We start from the raw sequence: 21228 nt of genomic DNA on the forward strand, positions 1-21228 counted from the left end.
TCAATTTATCTTAGAAGCTATAAGATTGTGTTACATTTTTTCGTGTCATTAATTTCGGCTCGATTGCACCAGAACAATTTTTTATAAAAATATTAAAGTCAAAATGTATTGATATTATTCAGTACAAATTTTTACAATAATAGTATCTTGTATCTTTTGAAAAAAAAGATAGAAGATACTGGCATAAAATATATCATGATACTAGTATAAAATGTATTACGATACAAGATATTATTTAAAATCTTTGATTTTACCTTTGAAATTGGATACCGTGGGTGTATCTCAAACTATAGAAGCAGTAATTGGAAATAAAAAAGTTACAGAGGGTAGGGATGAGGAACAAAGCAATGTACAACAATGATAAACAATTGGAGTTAATCAATGTAGAGATGACTATTGTCCGAAAGTCTCTACATAGCGATTCAGACTCGACTGATTTGTCAATGATATATATATATATATAATGCTCCATACTCTACGTTCCTGTGTTTTGTTTACCTAAGAAAATTCGCCGAGTACAACATAAATGACAAATAAGAAATCAAATCTGTAAGACTCTAATCCGTTACAATATAATAACAAATTTTTTCTTTTTTTTGATACAATTTACTGATTATGATGTAAAATTGTATTTTATTATCATCGTTAAGTCAAGCACCTATCCATTTAGGTATACCTATGATCTTGAATAGGAACGCCGCCATATTAAGTTCTGTGATATTATGCTAGGTTAAAGCATATTATAGGTAGGCAAATGGAAAAAATTAAATATTTAAATTTATGATTATATTAATTGTTTTATTGTTATTTTTATCGTCATTGTATTTTTACAGTGGATATATAATATAATATACCTATAATATACGAAAGAATCAAAAAGACAAAGTAGGTAATTATAATTACACGTGTACCTATATAATTATTATAACATACCTATAATATAATTATATTTATAAAAAAAATTATGTAGGTAAATGTAACATAATTTGATCCTACGGAGTACGGAACACCGTTTAGGTACACATAAACACAAATACATATAATATAGAAGTCGATTACATTTATGGTATATATATATATTATATGTGTGTGCACACTGTATACAGACAATATAATAAAACATGAGTATACATTTAGCGTATAATTATATAATTTATAATATAATAATATATAAATAGTAATTAATGACTAGAAATACAATAAAAAATAAAAAATATTTAATCATAAAATTCTTAAAAAAAATCTAAATATTTCAGTCTACGTTATTTCTAAAATGTTTTACATGCTATATAGAACCGTATTACAAGACGCGCCGGCTTAAGACGTATATCCTATATCTATTACACCTATGATCGTGAAACACATATATTTTAATACTAAACATAATTTACACCGTCTACTTTCGCGCCGTATACAATCAGTTCAATAATCAGTTCATCGTTTCGAACTCATTGATCCTATTCCTACATTGAGTACAATGTCTATTCTACGCGATGTGCACACTTTGAACTGACTCTAGTTTAGGACAACAATGTTTTTTCGTCAAACGGGTAATAGGAATTTATTTGTTCGTTTGAACAAATAAACGAATACATTTACTGGCAAGCGCAAGTTCGTAAATATGCCACAATAATTATGACTGCACAATTTAATCGTGTCTATAATGAAATTATAATAACGATTGGATCCATAAACTGATATCCACATTGTCCGTATACATAAATATTCGATAGTGGTGTCACGGATAGACCCTCGGTGGTTCTTCGTTTAAGGGGATGGAAATTTTGGATTGCATAAAAAATAAATTAAATGTTGTTTTTTTTTTTAAATTTAAAATTACCGATACTAATTATCGTTGCTCCACGATTATCGTGTAATCAAGTATCTATTAAGTTATCAACGATATGTATTTACAAAAATGAATGATTTCTTTTTTTTTTATATAATATATATTCTCGAAGAAAGTGGCAAAAAGGAGTGATAGGTATTTGATCAAAATACGCCATAACACTCTCTATCGAATCATGGTCATTGCCCGACAACATATTCGGCTGTGTCTACAGTATTTTGAGACTAATGTAGAAAATGGAATGGAATTTTATGCTTTTAGCGATCGAAAACGCCGGCAGCATAGAATCTATGTTTTTGCGTACACACGTAATGCACAAACGTGCGCTTAAGGTAACACAGCAAACGAAACACAATAATTGTTCAACGTACAGAGAAAAAAAAATGTAGCGAGTACATTGACGCGACGACGATACAACTATAATAGCAACGTTACAGCTGATGTATAACAGTAGATAGATCTGTGTCGTTCGTACAAATTTGCACTAATAATAAAGACCTACGGTAAGACTGCTATTTAAGAGGTATACCTATAATCTATATAATATTATGTATTATTTACACTCGTACTACGAAACGGAGTCGTACATTTTATTAAAATCTAATATAATTTTAACACGTTATCTAACTATACATTGTATGTGCATATAGAAACGAAAAACAAAGTCTTAACAAGATTAAAAAAAACTCGTCAACTATATATTTATTATACCTATAATATGATATCGCACGTAAGTAATAAAAAAAAAATACATGCGCAGAGGTTGGTCGCGGGAGAGGAGACGTGAGATTATCGGAAGATGAAACGAAAGAGACACTAGGTCGGAAGTGGAAGAAACGGAAGAAAAACCAGATAGTGCGATACACTTATCGCAGAGTCCACCTGTTGGCGGGTTGATGGTAAGGAATGAGGAAGAGTAGATGGAGGACGATTATGTTGGTCGTATTTGTATACAGCTTGCGCAGTACCGACAGAGGGAGCTCTGGTTAACCCGCGTGAAAAGATGTTTGAGAGAGAAACGATTTCAACGGGAAACAACTGAATTTGCAGTGTACAGCCGACGGGACGGGTAATCGAAAATCGGCGACGATAATGGAACCCGACTGACATTACGTGGACGCAACCGTCATGTGGTCGTCCATCTCTTCGTCCGACATGGCGACCGTGGTGTGGTTGTACAGCCCCTGTGCCATCAGCTGCAAGGCCAGCGGGTTCTTGGAGCCGCTAGACTTCTTGATCTTGGCCCGCTTGTTCTGGAACCATATCTTTATCTGGGCTTCGTTCAGGCCGAGCTCGTTGGCCAGTTCCTGTCGTCTGCGCTCCGTCAGGTACCGGTTCTCGTTGAACTCCTTCTTCAGCCGGGACAGCTGCTCGCCGCTGAACGCGGTCCTGGGACGCTTCTCCTCCGGGCACTTGTCCTTCCGCTTCATCCTCCGCGAACGGGGTCCTGCAAATAGTCCGAAAAACATTCGATTATTGTATGAAAAGACGAGCACGAACTGTATAGGTACGTAAGTGCACACATATTGTACATAGGTGTATGCAGGTACCTAGGTACTTTTAGGTGTTACCCAACACGTCGGTCATAATCGGTGCCAATTGTTTCAAAAACGGTTAAGAATGTATACCGTCATAAATTATAAATTATGTTTTTATTCACGTGATTATAAATATTTATACAAGTGTTCGGAAAACTATGATTAACAGTCCATCAAAGGATGAGTTGATGAAGCTAAGGAGCTACAATATTAAATCAAAATACGCATACGTATATGTGATGTTGAACCCATAGATAATAAAGACACGAGTTGGATATAATGTATTTAATATTATGTGTTAGTTATGCGGTCCATCATATATTATAAATTAAGATCGTTTTTTTATGAGTATTATGGTTATGTTTTGTTATATACAGATAGGTAGTTGGACACTATCGATATAAGTATAATACTTATTTGGCCTCAAATTCAATTTATAGGATTTCATACCCCATCGATTTTTTCCTTTTTAGGTGTAAGTATCCTAAACAAAAATATTTTTCTAGAAATTGCATATAATAATCATCTATTATGTATTGCTATAACTACATATTAAATTATTAATATCATTTTATGCGTTTTATCCGCTAATATTCATTGATACATATTTAATTTTTAGCTGATATTTAGCGGTACTTGTGCCACTTTAGGTCGCAGGAAAAGATTTGAACATCGACAAACTTCGATTTCAATTATCAAAATCGTGACCATTAAATAATATTGTCGCTCATCGACGGAATTATCTCCCGAATGCCCGACCTGTACACAGTCGTTTCGGTATTCAATGCTCGGTGTTGTGCTGAGGATATTTATAGGTAATGATTTATATCATGTCGTACAAACGTACAGCACAAACACGCGCGTTATATTAATTATCGCATAACGCGTTATCCCTCATCCACGATTGTTCGACGGCCGGTTGCGCAGGCTTTTGGCCCTGCGCCAAACACGACGACGACAGACGATTATGCGGCGAATGTATTATTATTATTATTTTAATATTATGTTTTATACGCGCGATGCACACATCGATACCGTGATAATAAATGAATAGCATATTAAATTTTGTCGTATGTGTGCGGGTGTGTATAATATTTTATTATAAATAGTATGGAAAACCGTCGATCTCTGCACTGCAGTGTAAGCACTGCAATAATGATAATAATAATATTATTTAATATAATATCATACCTACATCACCTGAACCGCATATAATATGATATACCTGCCCGCCTATAGCGATGTGTACAACGTGCAGAGTTCTCACGTCAATTATTACCATCATAATATTATCCGCGTTAGGTCCGACTGGTGTATGTTTGTATGAGTGTAGGTACAGCATAATAATATACTCACTCGAGTATTAAATGATATTGTGAATTGCTGTGATCGCCGCACGATAGCAAATAAAAAAGAAATCAAGCTTGTTTGGCAAACGTTCGCAAGACACCGGTGGTAATAAATTCATATTATATTGTTAATAATATAATAATATTGTATTAATACAATAAAAGTTGCTTATAGACATAATAACAACAGTGCTAATGACACCACGGGGGTATCGACGAGATTGTTAATTAAAATAGTTAAATTAAAAATAATAGTTGGTAATTTTATTAGCCACGCCCAACCTCCTAGTAAAAAATACCTTCTAAATTCCTGATTTCTGATGGGCTTATACAATTTTAACTCTTAAAAGTAATTCTTGCTGCGGCCTGACTTCTCGAGTGCCTAAGCGTCAAGTCTGGGAATTTTAGAAAATCAGCAGTTTAAAATGATTTGTAAAAATTATTCATTTTTTTTAAATACAAATTAAATGAAAGTAAGTACTAAGTATCAATCTGTCTGATTATAATTTTTTCTTTGCCAATAGTAGTAAGTTGAAAAAAATGTTTACTATTACTAGTTAGTTGTTTTTTAATTAATTTATAGGTATATTGGTATATATATATATATATATAATATATTATATTATATTCAGCCGAACATAATACATGCTTATTTGTACCTATTGTACTTTCTGTGCTCGCGGGCGTTACTATAAATAAATAAATAATAAAACAAAATAATGTTTTTAAAAGAAATTGACACTTGGCAACAAATCAGTTAAATACGGGAAACGTCTAATTTATATACAAATTCAAAATTACATTTCATGAAATTGTACAATCCTGTTCATATATTTGTGTTAATTTGGGTTCGAGAATATTGGGGTTTGACTCAACCATTTGCCTCTTCAACAACAACAGATATTTACGTAAAATACATGTACGACTTCCCGTCTATAGCAATAAAGGAGTTTTCGCGCCTCACCGCAAAACGTCAGACGTATTTATACTTAGCACTTACATAATAACAAATTTAGAAAGCCTAATGTAGGTGGGTACATTATTATATGCACGGACTGTAATGAGGGTGTCTCCACGCAACAGCTAGCTATTAAGTATATGGACTTGGCTGAAACGTCAACTTGAATGCTACTGTTAATATATTATTATATATAGTCATATAGAGCTGTTAGTATAACAAAACGTTTTCAAACTTTAAATTTTACCAACATTTCGCGTGAACCTACTATTCGTGAAAGTTCTCGGCAGACTTCAGAAAACTGAACAGCACCGACTGATTGGAAAAAACAAACTTGGTTATCTCGAGCCAATAGTGACGATTAGAAATAGATGTTTACTGTATTTAATGTCCATGCAAATTGCGCTAGAAGTTGCAATTACATATCAGCATCGACTAATGTAATACTACTAGAATAATTTATTATTTATTTAGCAATATCAAAAAACGTATCATGAAATATGTATACTTGGTAAAAAGACAAGCTTATCTACTCAGGATCTTTTTTTTTTGCATATTTTTGCATAATCATATCATATTGAATTCAAATATAGATTGTACGCATCAGAGCGGTACTCACTTGCTCAGCTTTTTGATATATTGATATTACTGTTTACAGTTCAACGGTTACAACAATACTAACCTAACCTAACCTAACAACAATACTTGGAGATGATGATCTACCAACTCATTAGCCCCATAGCCAACAAAACAATCCTTAAAAACTCGCGTATATAAACATTATTTTATTAAGTGCAACTCGGCGGATGTCATATTATATTATAATCCCAACAATGTCGAATGCTACGATGAAATAAAACCATAGACAAAAAGCATTAAATTCGTAATTGCAACGTTTTCGTTTTAATCGAAATTCAAACATAAAATAAATCTATGGTAGGTCACTTAAAAAAAAACATTTGGTAGACTACTAATAACATCCGCCGGCGAACACGAAAAAAATTAGAATTATCGGATTATGCCGACATAAGCACTTGGAGGTATTACCTTTGTATGTCAAAATTGCATTTTTGTAAATCAAAAAATATGACACCTGGAACCATAACAAGGTAATCAAACGCAATATACGCTTCCCACACAGCAATTTTAAAATATATAAATTTTCACAATATTTGAAAAAGGTTTTACTGCCAATATTTGTTTCAAAATATTGTGCAAATATTTTGTAAATATTTGATCCACAAATATTTTCATCCAAATATGATGAACGTATTTTGAAAACGTTATACACCAAATATTTTAAAATAGTATTTCATTCAATCTTTTGAAAATATGTGATTTACAAATATTTTCACCCAAATATGATGAACGTATTTTGAAAACATTATACACCAAATATTTTAAAACAGTGTTCCATTCAATGTTTTGTAAATATTTGATCGACAAATATTTTTACCCAAATATGATGAACGTATTTTGAAAACGTTATATACCAAATATTTTAAAACAGTGTTCCATCGAATGTTTTGATAATGTTTAATTTACTAATATTTTTACCCAAATACGATGAACGTATTTTGAAAACGTTATACACCAAATATTTTAAAATAGTATTCCATTGAATCTTTTGAAAATATGTGATTTAAAAATATTTTTACCCCAATATGATAAACGTATTTTGAAAACGTTATACACCAAATATTTTAAAACAGTATTCCATCGAATGTTTTAAAATTGTTTGATTTACAAATATTTTTACCCAAATACGATGAACGTATTTTGAAAACGTTATACACCAAATATTTTAAAATAGTATTTCATTCAATCTTTTGAAAATATGTGATTTACAAATATTTTTTCCTCAAATACGATGAACGTATTTTGAAAATATTATACACTAAATATTTTAAAATATTATTCCATTCGATGTTTTTAAAAATGCTTAAAATTGTTGGTAGTGATATCGCACGCGTGACCTAGCAGAAATTTTTAAAAAAACGTACCTAATACCTATGAACCTATAGGTTCATTTATAGAACATATAGGTATATATAATATATATTATATACCTATGTTCTACTTTTACCCAATCGATAAATCATAAACATGTACGATACATTATTGAGACTGTCCAATTCGTACGATAAGATAAAATGAATAACCTGTATATATAATAAAATATAATAACCTATATATAGAGATACTGTATATTTATACCTAAAGGTATAGTATATAATATTAATATAATATACTATACCTTTAGGTATATAATTATATGTATTATATATAATATTATATACTGTATAAAGGTACTACGTATTTTAATGTTTTACGATTTTTTTATATGCACGTTATTTTATTCATTAAAACTTATATTAATAGTGTATATAATTGTAATCATATTATAATTGTGTACCCATTATATATTATCTAATATATATATATACCTATAAATTATATAATTTATTATTTCAACTAATAATGAGCGAGTTGCGAATATTATTCAATTTGATCAGACAAGAGAGACATCATAATATTAGTATTATACCTAGTATAATACCTATACCTATACCTATAGGTAAACATATTATAAAGTAGTTACCGCTATTGAATTTTATTTTGTATTTGGCAGTATTAATTCTAAAATTATATATTTCTCTGTGAGCATGGTATTTATGCTTTATTTATAAAATCTATTATATTATTATATAAATGCAGAAAAGTAGCGTGTCGACGAGGCGTATTTTTTAACCCTAAGGCCAAAACTCAAAAGTTACTGCAGGCTACAGTGGTGGAAAAATTTGGTAATAGAACTTGTTTAAGTCATGTATCTTAATCTTACAAAAAGACTAGCACCACGTTTTTAATTTTTGGTTCATTTCCCAATTTTATAGATAGTTTTTTGTGTTTCTTGAACATTATGAAAAATGGACGTATATCTGGTTTTTGCACCGGGGCCTTCAATTGAATTTACATATATTGTACCTACATTTGTACACATATAAAATAAACATAATATATAGTGTACCTATATAGGCATAATAAATAATAATAATGTATAGTTTAGGTTTAAATATAATTATGTGGCTACATAATTCATAATTATTATTTATTTGATATATTGTTTTTCTGAGTGGTAAGAATCTATATGCCTATAATAACATAATATAGTAGCTATATTATATTATATTGAATTTTATAAATCAATGATTTAAATTTTGTGTAAAGTAAAAAAAAACTATGATGTATATATAAGTATATATTACATAGGTACCTCCTTAACATAATATTTGTATATTTTAAACGATTTTAACTTTTAACCTAACTGCTTTTATTTATTAGATTTTAAGAACACACCATAACTGCAGTACCTATACATAGGTAAAGAATACTGGTATACTGAATTAGGTACCTACAATGTGGTGTTTATAATATTATGTTATGTACTATGTAGGTTTCTGGTATGTAAAGTATGCAAACAGCACCTAATTCAAGCGTTTCCAAATTTTTTTAACACCTAGCTATTGTATATTTGTATAGGTAGTAAATAGTCGTTGTATAATAGTCACAGAAGTATTAAAGCTGCGAATAGCGACGTTCATAGACGGTTGACGCTAGACGTTATCATGATCGACCACACTCCCCCCCCCCCCGCATACAGTGGATGACCGAGACGTTTTGTTTTTATTTTTCTGTACTATAATAATAATAAGTATCATGGTTTTTCCAATCTTTTACGATTTGACGGCCGCTGCCGCCGCCGCCGCCGACCCAGCCACTCGTAGCCGTCGTAGAGCGAGAGGCAAGAGTATGCGATTGTCGGAAAGATCTATAACTATCTCACTCCCGCCCATGACTAAACTTGTTTGTAACAGCCGTAATACTCTTATTGTCGTAATATTACTTATTTTAATTTTTCGTTGACTGTAACATAGGTACGATTTACGATTTATTTCATACCGCTTTATTATTTATGCCATGTTATTTAGCCACGTTTTATCATAAACTCCTAACCGATTAATCGAAGTTGTCTATCGACTGCCGTCAAGCTGGAAGTTGAAGATTCAATAATATATTTTATATATTATTAATATTGAAGCTCCGTCAAATTAAAACACGTAAGTCATATTATCATTTACATACGTAACACTTAAGGTACTATATTTTAAATTACACGTCTTAATAATAAAATTAATATATTCATTTCCCACACTTTATCCGGCCAAAATTAAAAATATATAGGAAGTGGTCTATTATACTATAATATTCTATCGGTAATTTGAACTGCAGTTTTTAAATTAATATGAAAACTCATGGCCCAAATCCAAATGCTTGTAAACTCTATACACTGACATGGTGTTTTTTTCACTGTCAAAATTAAAAGTCTTGAATTGGCTAATTAATATTGTTCCGTGGCTCGTTGAATTTGGATTTTTCCTACCACATGACACACCCCTAGAACGGTGGTCCAAACCTGCTAATAAACTTCCCACCACTGTGTGGACTTCTTCGTTGATTAGGTAACAACTCGAGTTGTTTTATATTTAGATCTATATACTCATATAATAAAAAATATGTACAAAAATATATATACAAAGGTGTATAATTATGTACAAAAAAATCAACTGTCAAAATGTGATTATTTTTACTCATAAAATTGTACCTACTTGTACTTTACTATTTTACTCATTATCAGGGCTAGGATTTATATGCAACAGCATGTTTTTTTTGCGCCTTCTGATTATTGATTTTGTCAGTAATGTCCATGAATCACCTCATGATGAGATAAATGGTGGTATTTTTATTTTGCATGTTTTTGCATATTTTGGATGAAAATCATATCATTGCATAATAGGTATATTGAATAAAATGAATATTATTGCATATTTTGATTTTAAGAATGCGAAAAATGCATGTCTTATAGTATATATTTCATAAAACTTGGTTTTTTTGTCAAACATAAATTTTATTTTTATAAAATATAAATACAATCCTATGGTACAATAGGTATGAGATAAATAATTGAAAAGTTTGACATTCATTTTTGAAAATTTAAAAAAAATTATGGTCGTAGCATGTAACACACGTAGTGAATATGAATTATAAATCTTATTTCTAAATTTTTTTTTTTCTCAATTATATTATATTAAGACAAACAGACAATCTCTGATGTATTTCAACAAATAAATATTTTTTTTGTAACTATATTTTTGTGTTTATCTTATAAAAATTGAAATGCATATTTTTGCATATTTCGATAAATAAAATGCATACTTTACCATTTTTTATTGCATACAAATCCTAGCCCTGCTCATTATAGTAGGCAGTACAAATAAATACATTTATTTCTTACCTATTGTATATAAACAAATTTACTAATTTATGATTTTTTTTAATAAAATAATTGAATACAAAATTAAAAATATCAAGTTACCAAATAATACGAATATTACCAACTATAATATATAGGTAGGTAGGTATAGGTAGGTACTATGCATAATGTTTTATGTTATAACATAAACGGTCATGGTTACTTATATAGGTAGTTTAAGTTGAAATTTTTAAACCCAAAAGTCCCGTTGTGTTTCACCATTAGTTCTTTACATTATTATATATATTCACCAAATAAATACATACACTAATTACAGGCATAAATGCTAAATAATTAACAGTTTTTCTAATTAGTGAAATATTTTAATCTTGTTTGTATAAATGATGTCATAATTCTTTTAGATAAACTGGGGTAAATGTAAACGGTTTTGACAATGTTTACTTACATTAACACTCACACATATATAATGTGTTCTACACATATCTTGCAATGTAATTATATGTAAAAGTTTTAAGCAACCATATTTTGGGGTTATATTTAGTATAAAAACATTATCCAGTTTACAATTTTAAATTTACATATGCCCATTACAATTTAGAAAATAAAAGAATGGGGAAAAGTAAATGAATCATCAGTATATATTAATTATTTCTTCAAACTGTTCTTATGTGAGTTTTTACATTTTCCCTAAAATGTATAGTAATATATAGTAGAATTATTGGGGCAAATGTAAAAAACACAATCCATACGACAATAAATTGATAGGGAAAATGAAAATAAAGCAGAATAACAATTAATTAAGGTAAAATCGATGTATTCTTAATTAATTGTTATTCTGCCTATAGGTATATTATTATACACAGGTATAAAAAAAACATTTTGTGTTATTAAAAATATTAATAAGAATTTGAATCTTGTATTAAAATTGTATTATCTATTCCTAGGTTATTTATATATAATTATTAAATTTGTATTATATTTATTTTATTTGTTTAATAAGACTATAGTTTATTATATTTTAATTATATATGTACTTATCTCTCTCTTTTTCATATATATTTTTGTTTCATCTCTATTGATCATAAAGTATTCCATTTCTTTGGCATTATAAAACATTATACTTGAATATTCATACTACCAGTAACATAATTTATATTTCTTAAATTACAAAATTAAATATATTATGTATGAATAGTAATTATATATTATATAGTATAATTATATATTATATACCTAGTATAATTATATATTATATAGTATAATATATTATAGGCTTTCAAATATTTAACTAGGTACATAAAATGAAAGCAGCTAGCAGTTATCGAACAAAGCGGAGAAAAATACAACAAGAGATGGAAATATTAGAAAATTTACTTGATGTAAATTTGTCAAATAGTTTAGAACCTCAATTTAATATTTCTCCAATTCAAGAAACGACCCAAGAAATTATTACTTTCAATGAAAGTGAAATTGATAATTTTGCTTCCAATAATTTGTATTCCTCAAAAAAGGTCCCTCCAGAAGATCCAAGAGAAGACGGTGCATTGTTTTATAAGGATTTGCCTTCAAATAGTTCAATAAATTATATTATTCCTAATGAAATGAATTATAGCAATGCAGTTTTAAATGTTAATAAAGATGACATCAAAAAATCTCTTGGTGAGTGGGCTGTTGATTGTAATGTTCCTCAAAGCACAGTAAACAGGCTTTTGAGTGTCTTAAAATATAAAGCACAACTTACATACCTACCAAAAGATTGTCGAACATTATTAAAATCAACATCTACAAAGGTTTTAAATATAAGAGAAGTAAAACCAGGAATATACTACCACTTTGGCATAAAAAAAGGTATCCAAAGATATTCATCGATTTTGTCTACTAATGAACAAATAAAGATTGCTATTGGTATAGATGGGCTTCCAATATCAAAGAGTAGTTCAGGTCAGTTATGGCCAATTTTGGGATATATTATTCCTTACCGAAAATATATTTTTCCAGTAGGAATATACTATGGAAATGAAAAACCACAAGACAGTAACGATTTCCTTTTAGACTTCATTACAGAAATCATAGATTTATCAATAAATGGGATCGTTATTAACAATGAAGTAAAAAAAGTTAAAATTGAACTAATGTGCTGTGATGCACCAGCGAAATCGTTTGTACTACGTGTAAAGGGTCATTCTGGTTTTTTTTCTTGTACACGCTGTGTACAAGAAGGTGATTACATAAACAACCGTGTTTGTTTTCCTTACGACAAAAATGGAAGTATGAAAAGATTACATCAAGACTATGTACAAATGAAGTATGAAGAGCACCACATATCATCTACCATATCATGTGTTGCATTAATACCAGATACTGATATTGTACATTTATTTCCTCTTGACTATATGCATTTAGTTTGTTTAGGGGTCACAAAAAAATTAATAAGTCTCTGGTTAAATACAGGGCCAACTAATGTTCGTTTACCAAGCTGGAAAATAAAAAACATAACATCTTCACTTAATAAGATAAAAAAATGTATAACAAATGATTTTGCACGAAAGCCAAGAGCAATTGAAGAATTTAAACGATATAAGGCAACAGAATTTCGTCAGTTTCTTCTGTATACTGGTCCTATAGTATTAAAAAATATTCTCCCTGATGACTGCTATCAACATTTCATGGTATTTAGTGTAGCTTTAAGAATTCTTTTGATTTCCGAACAAAGTTCTAAATATTTATGTTATGCCCAAAAACTTTTGGAGTACTTTGTAGAGCGATTTCAACAAATATATGGATGTCACTTTATATCCCATAATATCCATGGTTTACTTCACTTAGTTGATGACTATCATCTGCATGGACCACTTGATAATTGTAGCGCCTTCACCTTTGAAAACTATATGAAGGAATTAAAAGGAATGCTTCGGAAGCATGAAACACCATTGCAGCAAATTGTTAGACGATACGAAGAGCGTTGCAATAATGAAAATATTGAAGTTACTGAACCCTCGCAATTCACATTTAGAGTTAATGAACCCGATTGTTTTTTCCTTTCAAATAGTGAAGATATTGTTCGTATTACTAAAATTAGTTCAAAAACTGACACCATAGTTGGTCAGAAATTTGAAAATAAAATAGATTTTTTTTTAAAGCCTATATGTTCTTCAAAACTTAATATATACAAAATTAAAAATTTAAGTGAAAATAATAAATTATGGAAAATAGCGGATATTAAAACTAAAATGGTTGTTTTTGAAATAGAAAATGAACTTATAGCCATACCATTATTAAGATAAATATTATTTTTGTTTAGCAAAAATTAAGTTTGTAAAAAATGTTCACTCTTAAATTTGACAAAATATTTTTATTTTAATATGTTTTATAGTTTCATAGTTTTATAGTTTTATATTCAATCAAATAAATTGTTTATTCATTTGATTCTTAATTTTTAGATTTTAAGATTTTAGAATTACCTGTATTTGAAAAAATGTAAGATACTTAAGTACATAATAAGTAAATAATTATATATGTAAGAAATTAATACAAGCTATTAGCTATTGGCTTCAATTAGGTATAGCTGGTATACAGTATTGAACTGTTGTTGCTAATGTTGGCTGTAATTGTAACTTAAAGAAAACATTTAAAACCATAAATGGTAAATAATAGGACGTTTTTAATATATGTTGCTATACACTATGTATGAATAAATTATTTGATTGTATTTTCAAAATTAATTTTAGAATGGTTGTTTTAGTAAAATGTGGACTGTTGTTTGCTTCGAAGACAACAGCATAGCAGCTGTACCTCAATTTTGGTTTGAGAGAGGAGTATGCGCATGGCCCAAAAAATCACCGAGAAAATGTATAGAGCGACGCCTAAAACCAAACGAAGTGGATTTTCAATACTTAAAAGCAACAATTATTAAAAATAACATAAGTATGAAATAAAATACTTATTTATTTTATTGAAATTTGTTGATTTAAATAATTTTATTAACTATATGATTATGATTTGAACTTTTTTTAGGCAGTCTTATTGATGCCCGTTCATTTGCTAAAGATAATTCCGAGGTTTCTTCAAATGAAATTTATGTGTTTGAAGAAAATAAAAAAAATCGAAACAAAAGTATTCAACGGTCAAGTGCTGGTTCATCTAAGGAATTCATTGCTCCTAAACTTCCAACGGTTTCTTCTGATGGTAACTATAATAGCTATTTAATAATATAATATATTATCATAGGTTCCTTTAATAATATTAAATTTCATAAAACCGGTTTTTTAAGTTAAAATCAGTTAATTCATTCAATGATGAATATATTATATATCTAATTTAATTATAGCATTTTAATGTATTAATTACAGTGATATTATGTGTTATTAAAAAATGTAGTATTCCTATTATTGTAATTTTATATATTCTCGTATTCAATATAAAGTCACTAAAACGTAAAATGTATGCATTTCAGAATCTGAAGATGAAGAAAATCCAGGCAATTCATGCTATCCAGATGCATCATTATCCCAAACTGATGAACTATTTGCCAATAATAGTCCATCAAACTCTGTTGAATCTAACACTAGTAAAAAAAATATTTCAAGATCAAATTCAGATATTGATGAAGTACAGGAGTTTGTTAGTAACAAGAAATTAAAAGTTACTCGTGACACAATTTCTGAAACGCCTAGGCGCCTATCTTATGGCTTCACTCCAAATAATAATAACTGTGAAAATGAAAGTGATCAAGGTATTATAATATATATGTTTTTGTTACAGTAAAATAACTAAAAACCTAATACTACCAAAAGTATTAATGCATAGGCATTTTCTTTATACTTATAAATGTTTATTTACTTTCCAGCTTTTAAAAAAATTGTAACCAGAAGCTTAACTTGCATGAAATATGAAATTGAGGTAGTTCAAAAACGATTAGATTCTATGGTTACTTTAATAGAGAAAATTCATGATAAAATTGAAAATCCATCTATATCTTCATTAAACCTTCATAATGTAATAAGTGATATGGAAATAATTAGTATTGACAACAACGAGTCTTTAGATGTTATAGAAGAACGATTGACTAACGATAAACCATTCAGAACTCAAATGGTAAATATTGAATGATTTTTTTAAGTTTATTGACATTTATTAGTTCCAGAAATATTTATATTAATTTAAATGTTAAAGGTACTAGCATTAACACGTCTTATGGGAGATACCATATCAGAAACTGTGCGTAGAATAATGCAAAAGATTTTCACAGACAAATTTCTCTCCAATTATTCATACATTGGTCATAAGGGAAAATTAAAATTATCTAATCTACAAAGCTGTTCTATAATATTTGGTAAATATTTAAAAAAAAATTATTTAAGACTACATATTTTATTTATTTACTTTAAATATTTTTATATGTATTGTTTGTTATTTAGAGGCAGTTCATAAAATGAAAAAATATCATGATATACCTTTTAAAGATATTGAAAAACCTATAAAATTGTGGATGGCTCAAGCATCAGAACGCATAAAAAAAAGAAATGAAAAGAATACAACGGACAAAAGTGGATAATAATGTGACTTAACAAATAATTTTGCATTTAAGTAAATTAAATTATAATTTCAACTAAATATATTTTGTTTTTTTAAATGTTTTTTTATGAGCTGATTATTATATAGCTAGGAAAGCCATACGTATACCTAATATACTTATATATTTTTTTTAAACAATTTATTATTAACTGATTATATAGCTAAGAAAGCCACATTTCTATTTTTAATATTATATACATTTATTATTATATAGCTAGGAAAGCCATATATACCTATACCTAATATAATTTTATACTTATATATATTTTTTTTAAACAATTTGTTCTTATAGCTAGGAAAGCCATACGTATACCTAATATACTAGCTTATATATATTTTTTTTAAACAATTTGTTATTAACTGATTATATAGCTAAGAAAGCCACATTTCTATTTTTAATATTATATACATTTATTATTATATAGCTAGGAAAGCCATACGTATACCTAATATAATTTTATACTTTTTTATCTATGTTGAAGAAAACATTGTAATAAACTATTATAAATAACTATAGATACATATAATATTAGTATATATTATATAGTATTTGCAAATTATGTATTTACACTCAGTATTTAATTGGATTTTAATATACATTTTATTAGAACTATAACACAATTTTTTGAAATCTAATTCCTGTTTTGTACTAAAAAATTATATAGAAAATTGTAAGACGTGTAAAAATTTTAAATATTATAATATTATAACATCTTCACAATATTGGAGTTGATTGTTTTTACAATATAGAAGGAAAATATTATCATATACCTCCATATAATGTTATTACAACATTAAACTGAATATTTTTACAATCACCACCAATAACATATTAAAAACATTTAAATACAATATTCTGAAAATTACTAACATGTAATGTTCTTGCAACAATTATGAACAATATTCTGAAAATTACTAACATGTAATGTTCTTGCAACAATTATAAACAATATTCTCACAAGAAACACATAAAATATTTTATATATATTTTAAGAGATCATTGTGAAAACATTTGATCCTCTGCCAAATAGTGATCTAATAATATTGTGACAATAATCAAAAATATTCCTCGAATATACATCAAATGTTTAAATTTAAGAATGAATATTGTTAAAAAATTGTAAAAATATAATTTTGCTGTGTGGGTTATTCTTCATTCGACAAATACATTTTGGGGCGCCAAGCCGGAAGCCCTCCCAGCACACCACTCCCCGCAACTACGGTTCACGATGTCCCCATAAGGATAACCTCATTGTATTTGTACGTGCATTATACTGCACTGCCTATATATAGGAATGGCGGAATCCGGCTCTGAGTACCTATAATGTTATATATATATATACCTGACGTCCTGACCTAACCACCGGTGGCCGGGAATTTTTTGATTCGGGTCGGCAATCGTAAGACACGTATAATAACAAAATATACTTATATATACCTTACTAACGTAATTACGACGACAACCAACGATAACATATTATATTTATTATACGAACCGCCGCCAAAGTCGTTTCTACTGGGATGATGATACTTTATAATACATATTGTGTTACACGTATCTACATCGTTATAACAATATTATGTAGGTCTACGTAGATGATAATATTATTATTATTATATACCTATGTTTCACCTGAGCTGCGCCGCCGAGTGGGCGGAGCCGTCGGACGAACCCCCTCGGCAACCCATAATACTACGAGCCTGTTGCTACGTCGATTATTATTTAGGAACCATCGTGAAAAAAATATAACGTACATATATAGGTACGTAATATATTATATATATACGTATTTGTGTGTGTGTGTGTGTGTAAGTACCCGCAGCACCTCGTACCGTGATCTTTTTAGTTTTTTCTCCCGTTCTTTTCATCTCAAAAATATTTCATCACTATGTGTGCGCTTATACTTACGATGATAGCCAGAAATCACATTTTAGGTTCAACTCGTACACGTTATTATAATCACCATCATCTCAAATTCAACGTCGTCTAGGCGACATTAATTAGTGGAGCAATTACGTCTGATTGAACTTTTTAACTACACATGGGTTATATATACCAACATTATATACAAAAGCGTATTTCAGGAGGGGTCGAGTCGCGTCTGGACACCCCCCCCCCCCCATTGATTGACAGAATTTAAGTGCAAACCACTGATTGTATAATATGGTTATTTTCAATTGTAAAAATTACAGTGTTATATTCATTTCTTTTAACAGTTAATTAGTTTATGAATCAAAATATTACTTTTTATTTGTTAAAATAATTGGACTCCTTTTTTGAAAAATGTCTGGGTATACCTACCATTGAACAGAAGAACAAAAAATAAGCGCCTAACGTTCTCAATAAACTAACTTATAAGCCTTATAACCTATAGAAAAATGCTCTCAAAGTATGTATAACATCATCAGTAGGTACCTATATAGTCCATCAGTTTAGTTCTTTATTTTTAGCGGTCACACGATAGATGTACAGTTTGAATAGGTATAAGAAAGAAAATGCTCAAGTTTAAAAATTAACTTATTGAATTATGTTAATTATACTATTTCTATAGTAATTGATTCTTATAAACAATTTTTTTTTGTAACTCAAATGTTGAAAAAATTTAAAATACTTTAAAGGTAGTGTAAGTATACATAAAAAGTATTAAATTTTATATAGAATATGCATCTCTAACATCCGGTGTTCCAAGCATTTCAGTGCAGGCTATAAGTTCAGGAATAGAACATATATTTCCTTTATTTCGCAATGAAGATAATTAACTCCAATAAAAATAACCGTGTCTTTTATAAACAGTTACCGCATTAGTACTGAGCTTTGTGTTAAAATGATGTTTGCGATTAAATTTGCTGGAAAAAGTTTTATTTTTCACTTTATTCTCCTATTATACAGTAAGATGTGTGTAGCCATAATGTAGGTTAAGTGTGAGGTGATGTGCTACTGCAGTGATGTATATACAAACAAATATTATTTCCAAGGCATCTCAAAAATCAAACATTCATATAGGCGTGTGAGGTGTGATGATATCGATTAGACCGAACTTCGGAGAATATAACGTTACAATATACAGAACTATACAGTCGTCGTGCTAATGCGTTTCCGGTACGGTACGCTTTTGAGACGCATGTAAGACCGCCTCGAAGGCTCGAATGACGTTTGCGAACGCACAAACCACATAGAACCACAGTTTCGGAAGTGTATATGTATATACGAACGTTCTATCGTACAATAATAATAATATGCGCGTTTCATTAATAACGAATAACGTTTCCGGACGTCTGAAAGGCAGATGCCATTAGCGTGTGATCGTCCGGAAGTGGTCGTGTACGTTATAAACACTCACACACACACATCAGTGATACAGACTAATGCGATCATTTTACAACTCATATGGTACCTTACCTATCACTCGAGTGATGAAAAATAATAAAATATCGTACACGCGCATAATGCGCGTGTGTGTGGTGCGAATCCGACTGATGTGTTCGCTATTATGTAAACGGGTAAATCACGATGTTTGACAAATGAAAACACGGGTATACATAAATAACACAACGACGACGTGTCGACGGTGGCCGAAGTGGAGGTTTTCCGGGGCGTTTATGCCACGATGTGTTAACGCGATTTTTCGTCGGTGTCTATCGTCATCTGTTTGCCTTTTCAACGTTTCCCGTCGAAATCCAAAAGAAGCACGACGACGTCGCGCGTCGTCTTGTGTACATATATACAATATTTTTTCGTTCAACTTCCCGTACCGACAAGTAGTGCATGTGTGTTAAAAATCGAGACAACATCCATCGTCACGTATATTATCATAGTAGATGGCTTTTTAAATGCATCGGAAGTAATAGTAAAAATTAACAATAACAAAAAAAAATTATACACATGCATCAAATAATTAACAAGAGCACTCTTGAAATAGAAATAATTATTTTTTTCCTAACTATGTGTATACTTCGCCGAGAGATATGCGAGGGAGGAAACGAAAAAAAGTATTGGTCTATCCGCTGTTTACCTCTTTATATTTAGGTGGTTATATATTTTTTTTATAAATATAAAATTAACATAATTATATATGTATTAATTTTACTAGATTCATATTGCCTAAACTGCGTTATTTTAAATTGTATTGGTCCTATTCATTTATTCATTTTGTTAGTATAAATATATCAAATGATAAATACAGAATATGTTCTTAGCCAAAAAAGAGATGTATTCATGACAGCTGTGTATTGTTTATGGGTATACTTCAAATAAGAACAAAAAAATGTTAAGTATTTTATACGAGCGTAATTTTTTATCGGATCCAAAAATATTATACATTGATTTTGAACAACTGTCAAGTGACTATCCAGACTGCTTGTAAAATAATTGAATTTTATTTATGAATAATAAAATGTTTTATTACTAATGTCGAAAATACAATACTTTAGGTTTACAGAAAATGTTGTATAATACCTAAATAATGATAATTTGTTTAATATTTTCCCAAACTACGAAACTAACTATAATTTTATAATAATATTTATGGAAAGTAGGTATCTGGTATATATTATATTTACAAATATATTTTTCAAATAATTTTTTCCGTATATTCGGATTTTTTTCCTAATATCAGTGAGTATAGGTA

At 29.3% G+C, this 21228-nt stretch overlaps 2 protein-coding genes across 2 annotated transcripts in view; one reads left to right on the plus strand and one right to left on the minus strand.

The window, feature by feature from the left end:
* Positions 1-777: 777 nt before the first annotated feature.
* Positions 778-21228, minus strand: part of LOC107170480 (uncharacterized) — a 46763-nt gene continuing 26312 nt past the window's right edge. Inside the window, exon 2 of the mRNA XM_015520609.2 lies at positions 778-3296. Coding sequence (XP_015376095.2) covers positions 2959-3296 — 338 coding nt within the window. The 3' untranslated portion in view covers positions 778-2958. The remainder of the gene's footprint in view (positions 3297-21228) is intronic.
* Positions 8195-16844, plus strand: LOC149062092 (uncharacterized). Its single transcript, XM_089219387.1, has 7 exons — positions 8195-9812; positions 14769-14950; positions 15041-15211; positions 15480-15758; positions 15873-16120; positions 16199-16358; positions 16444-16844. The coding sequence occupies exons 2-7, from the start codon at positions 14773-14775 to the stop codon at positions 16578-16580; spliced, it is 1173 nt and encodes a 390-aa protein (XP_089075513.1). The 5' UTR covers positions 8195-9812; positions 14769-14772; the 3' UTR covers positions 16581-16844.

Source organism: Diuraphis noxia, unplaced genomic scaffold (assembly GCF_037042655.1).
Source record: "Diuraphis noxia isolate RWA-SAM2 unplaced genomic scaffold, SU_Dnox_SAM2 contig0001, whole genome shotgun sequence".
In the NCBI taxonomy this organism is placed as follows: domain Eukaryota; kingdom Metazoa; phylum Arthropoda; class Insecta; order Hemiptera; family Aphididae; genus Diuraphis; species Diuraphis noxia.

Excerpts from the sequence above, each read along its gene's own strand:
- LOC149062092 (XM_089219387.1), top strand. The coding sequence starts at position 14,773 with ATGTGGACTGTTGTTTGCTTCGAAGACAACAGCATAGCAGCTGTACCT. Across the intron at positions 15,759-15,872 it reads TGAAAATGAAAGTGATCAAG|CTTTTAAAAAAATTGTAACC; the intron begins GTATTATAATAT and ends TTTACTTTCCAG. Across the intron at positions 16,121-16,198 it reads AACCATTCAGAACTCAAATG|GTACTAGCATTAACACGTCT; the intron begins GTAAATATTGAA and ends TAAATGTTAAAG.